The sequence below is a fragment of the Herpailurus yagouaroundi genome, unplaced genomic scaffold (assembly GCF_014898765.1).
Source record: "Herpailurus yagouaroundi ecotype Mexico unplaced genomic scaffold, PumYag 29, whole genome shotgun sequence".
NCBI lineage: Eukaryota > Metazoa > Chordata > Mammalia > Carnivora > Felidae > Herpailurus > Herpailurus yagouaroundi.
The window spans coordinates 116,678,577-116,683,976 of NW_024412377.1; the positions used below are offsets into that span (position 1 = coordinate 116,678,577).

The following is a 5,400-nucleotide window of genomic DNA, read 5'->3' on the forward strand; positions in this document are numbered from 1 at the left end:
TCAGGCTCTGGGCTGATGGCTCGGAGCCTGGAGCCTGTTTCCGATTCTGTGTCTCCCTCTCTCTCTCTGCCCCTCCCCCGTTCATGCTCTGTCTCTCTCTGTCCCAAAAATAAATAAACGTTGAAAAAAAATTAAAAAAAACAAAAACAAAATTTAAGCTCTTATTAATTAACTAAACAATTAAGTTCTTATTGCCTAGCTTTCATGACCATAACATTAACCTTGGGCGTTTCTAGAATTCAATTTCCTAGACCTCCATTTCTTGGAAATTTTGATTGTCTAAAACAGAAAGGACCCAAGAATCTGTATTTTTGTTAAACACTCATGTAATATATTACTTGTTCACCTCTGAAAATTGCTTTGATAATAGTTGCCAAAAGTATGCACATGTCTTAACTCATGGCTCAGTTAAAGAAAGGGTATTTTATTTTATTTTTAAATTTTTTTTTAATGTTTTATTTATTTTTGAGAGGAAGAGAGAGAGAGAGCAGGGGAGGGGCAGAGACAGAGGGAGACACAGAATCCAAAGCAGGCTCCAGGCTTTGACCTGTCAGCACACAGCCTAATGCTGGGTTCAAACTCCCAGCTGTGAGATCATGACCTGAACCGAAGTCATATGCTCAACTGAGTGAGCCACCCAGGTACCCCAAGAAAGGGTATTTTAAGAAAGACAACAACAATTAAACATTTTAATGAGTTAAACATTTATTTTTTTAATTATGCTACTTTTTATGCTATCAAACATGCAATTAAGACATTAGTTTTTCAAATTATCATTGAATAATTGAGCATAGAGAATTAAAAATCCTGAAATTACAGGAATGTAGAGTTGGAAAAAAGTTTAAATGCTCTGTATTTCATCTTCTGTTCATAGGATGTACCTGGTCACCTATGAAATGAAGGCTCTGATTGAGAATATTCTAAATGGCTGTGGAATGTATCACAAAATGTGATGACAATGAAAGCTACAGTGTGATCAATATTCAACAGTAACCAAAATGCACAAAATCCAATTCGTCACCATTTTTCCTGTAGAGAAAGCAAGAGACAGGGGGAAAAAAAAGTAAATTAAAAAGTTTTAGGAAAGAAATAAAGTGTGCCACATTTAAAAAATGTTAAAAAAAAAAAGAAGTACATTAATGGAAAAGGTTGTGGAATCCAAATAAATCCTGTAGGTTAGTTAATAGTGATATAACAATGTTAATTTCTTAGTTTCGAGAAGTTTGCCAGGGTTCTATAAGGTATTAACCTTAGGAAAGACTGGATAAAAGATATAGAAAACTGATACTATCTCTTAAATTTTTCTGAAAATTTAAAGTTATTCTAAAATGAAAACTTTATTTAAAAGAGATCTTTTAAACTCCCCGGGTAGTATCACTGAAGACAATACCTTTATTGCTATAAATGTGATCATTGGTTGCACAAATTGAATCCATTTCTATGGTGGAGAAAGTCAGATGATATGCATGCAGAATATAGTTTGTATGTGAGACATGATGATAACAAAGCACTTCTCAATAGGAGGGGTTTGAACATGGAACATGATTCGGAGCCTGTGCACCACTTCCGGAAGCAGCTGGGTTTGGCTACTAGGGTCTGGCCCATGTCCTCTTCCCCTATCGGGTTGCTTGACTCTTCCTACATTCTGAGTCAGTTTTGACTCAGTCTTTGGGGATGCATCCAGATCTGAGAGAGGAGATAATGGAGACTGTCTTAATAGTTCTCTGGAAACAGAGGCCAATTTAGGGGCTTAAATGTGCAAAGATGTGTGAAAGCAAACACTTGTGAGAGAAAATGAGGGGGGGGAGGTGGGAAGGTTGGACAAACCAGCCATCAGACGGCAAACTTTTTCAGAGTGAGGGGGACAGGAAGGGAGATTTGGTGGGAGTGTTCTAGAATGCCCTGCCCTCCAAGGAAGATATTTGGAGGCTATCCTGGAGTTATGAGACAAACTTGGCCATCAGAAGAGCTTCTTTCTAGATGAATGGGCCCATTTTGATGGATTTCAAACTGTAAAGGTTAGTTCAGTTTCTTGCATGACTATGCTACCTGCAGATAGAGGTCTGCAAGGGTCAGGATCATGGCCACCTCAGAGATCTAGTGTTCTGCATCTGGGCTTTGGAATTACATCATAGTGATTGCTAGTCTGTCATTAGTAATTCTCCATTAAGTTCAATTAATTGATTCATACCTTTGCACAGTATGAAGCAAAATTATAGTGAGAGCTCACATACAAAATTAAATTTCAGAAACAAGAACTTCAGGGAAAGATACAAGTGTGGCCCCTAATTTTTTACAGGCATCTTACAGTTACTGTCTATATATGTTGTGCCTAGGTTACTGGCAACATGGATTTTGCAATCCTTTTGTGATGGTTTCTTCCTACTTTTGAAGAGCAAATATTCACTATTGTGTACTTACTTCTTTTCCCTGCAGAAAGCACATGTATTTCCGTAAGTTTTTCCATTGTTCGCACAGATTGGATCCCATTCTCTGGTGCAATAATCTTGCTCATCTGAATATGGTTTACATTGTGGCTGTTAAACATAGAGACACAATAGAACTTGTCAGGGAAAGAATTTCTAAAATTTTCTTTAATCTTCATATGAAATGCTACACATTGGGATGCCTGGGTGGCTCAGTTGGTTAAGTTTCAGACTCTTGATTTCAGCTCAGGTCACCATCAGAGCCCGTGCACCACTTCCGGAAGCAGCTCAGGATCCTCTCTCCCTCTCTTCCTGCCCCTCCCCTGCTTGCATGTGTACACTCTCTCTCCTCTCTCCCTCCAAATAAAGAAATAAACATAAAAAAGAAAGAAATGTTATGCATCAAAATAAAAAATTATAGTCTGTAGGTAGTTTTGAAAACAAACATCTATAACACTAACACCTATAAGAATGAAGACATGCCACTTAAAAAATAAGATATTAAAATGTCTTTACAAACGTGTAAACAAAGTTTACAAACTTTTTTTAAAAGGGCTTAGAACTGGCTGAATGTGGTTTTCTAATTTAGTGACCACCATCTTCACTTCCCTTCACGTCTTTCTCCTTCCAAACTCTAGAAGAAATCATGAAACTGAATTTTTCTATTTATCACTCCCCTGTCTTTCTTGATAATTTCACTATGTATGTGTGTGTCTGTGTGTGTGTTTGTGTGTGGGTGTGTATAAACATATGAATATAAACGGAATTTGTTTAGTATTGACAGTATTGTAATTTACATAAATAAACAATATGTGTGCATGCTTATATCTGCTTAAATTTCTCTGTTTATTCATATACATAAATCTGTAGTTTAATTTTTCACCTCTATTTGATATTCCACTAAGTATATATATAATTATTTGATCCACCCTTAAAGTGCATATTTTGGTTATATATTTATTTGTGTCTTTAAAACCTTCGTTTTGCTAAAATGAACACTTCTACTGTCAACACCATTTGACCTTTCTCAGATGCTTGTATGACATATTTGTGCACATTAACTGAATTTTTGTGTAATGGGAGATGAACATTTTTGTGTTGTCTAGGTAATGGTTTTATGTGGCTGCTACATTTCTATTTCTTGACTTCAGTGCAATAATGATACCTTTTTTTTTTTTTACTTTTTGAAAGATCTCCTTGTACATTTGTTTGATGGATTTTGCTATTAAAATTTATAATAAAATAAACTAATTATTTACTTTATTTTTTCCAACTTCCATCCTTTTTCACTTACCATACTTCCGGCTTCTGGCATGGGTGCCAAAGAAGTTTCTGCAACCAACAAATAGATGGAAAAATTAAAAATTAAGAAGAAGAGGAAGAGGAGAAGGGAAAAGAGAAGGAGAACAAGGAAAGAAGAAGGAGGAGGCGGAAGAGGAAGATGCAGAGGAAGGAAGATGGGGAGGAGGAAGAAGCAGAGCTGTCTGTGGTAAACAGAGCCCATCTCTCAATAGCAGACACCTATGTGAATTGCTACTCAACACCCAGCAAGTAATGAGGCAAGACTTTTGTGCCATTAGCAAAATAAAAAATCCACTGAACATTATCACATTTGGAAATTGTTTGAAATCCCCAATTATTCTCACTCTTTGAAAAATAATTTGATGTAGAATTTTTAATAATCCCTGACATCCTTTTTTGAGGATATCATTGTTTTCCCCCCAAGTTTTGTAGACGACACATCCAAGACCGAGAAGACAATGCGTTAGAGTATGTCACTTAAATATGAAGAAATCAGTTAGTGCTTAATTAATCAGTACTCTGACCTAAATGTGTGCATCTATCCAATAGAACACAGATGTCTTCTTCTGAAATTCATGGTCTATCCTGAGCTTTAAGAAAGATAACTTTTACCAGAGGAGTCAACATGTCTCTCCTTAAACAAAGGCCTATATTCAGGAACCCAGTGAGCGGTCAAGAAGTCAGGATATTAACCAACAGCAGATCCAGAAGAGATCATTCCTCCTCACAGTTTGTATTTATCAACCATGGAATTTGACATCCAAAAAGGGGGGAAAAAAAAAGGATTTGGGTCATGGTCTTTAGTCATAGATGAATGAAGAGCGAACTTCTGCTGCCCATTCTAACCCATTATTCTGTCCAAAATAGGAAGTGAGGAAAAACAATACACTGATGCAATTTTTAAAAGACATTTGTAATGTGCCTTTTATCGCTTCATCAGTTTAGATGTTTCCAAAAAGCTCCTTCATTCCTAGATTACAGCGGTTATTTCCTGCATTTTTCTAAGATATGAAATATTTCACCTCGAATTGGAAAATATACTCACCAGAATAAAGAGGAAATGCCAAGGCAATGATGAAAATAGCTTTGAGGGGCGCCTGGGTGGCGCAGTCGGTTAAGCGTCCGACTTCAGCCAGGTCACGATCTCGCGGTCCGTGATTTCGAGCCCCGCGTCAGGCTCTGGGCTGATGGCTCAGAGCCTGGAGCCTGTTTCCGATTCTGTGTTTCCCTCTCTCTCTGCCCCTCCCCCGTTCATGCTCTGTCTCTCTCTGTCCCAAAAATAAATAAACGTTGAAAAAAAAAATTTTTAGAAAATAGCTTTGATCCACGATGAGAAGAGAGACATTTTATCAATTCTATGGAAGGAAACTTTGGCAGGTTTATAACACATGGCACAGGGATAAATTTCCTATTTCCAGATAAAAGTTTCTGACTGACCCAGAAACCCCTCCCACCCACTGAATTCCTAATTAATTAATTAATTCTTAGATTCCTAATTAAGGTAGACCATGCATTCTCATTTTCCTTTGTCCAACTCTCATATTCAGTAGGACATATATGTGAAAAAAAGGCCTTCTAGAGACATGAGAGCAATCCCAAGAAAAATCCTCTTAGCACATTCAAGAAGGAGCTGCTTATTCCCAGATGCTTTGGCACAGCCCACAAGGAACCT

General features: G+C 37.2%; 1 protein-coding gene across 1 annotated transcript; it reads right to left on the reverse strand.

Moving 5' to 3' along the window:
• Positions 1 to 727: 727 nt before the first annotated feature.
• LOC121041519 (acrosin inhibitor 1-like) lies at positions 728 to 5,174 on the reverse strand. The gene is made up of 5 exons (XM_040492311.1): positions 5,047 to 5,174; positions 4,774 to 4,825; positions 3,721 to 3,758; positions 2,422 to 2,537; positions 728 to 1,029 (listed from the first exon to the last, which is right to left on the reverse strand). The coding sequence occupies exons 1-5, from the start codon at positions 5,116 to 5,118 to the stop codon at positions 984 to 986; spliced, it is 324 nt and encodes a 107-aa protein (XP_040348245.1). The 5' UTR covers positions 5,119 to 5,174; the 3' UTR covers positions 728 to 983.
• Positions 5,175 to 5,400: the final 226 nt, after the last annotated feature.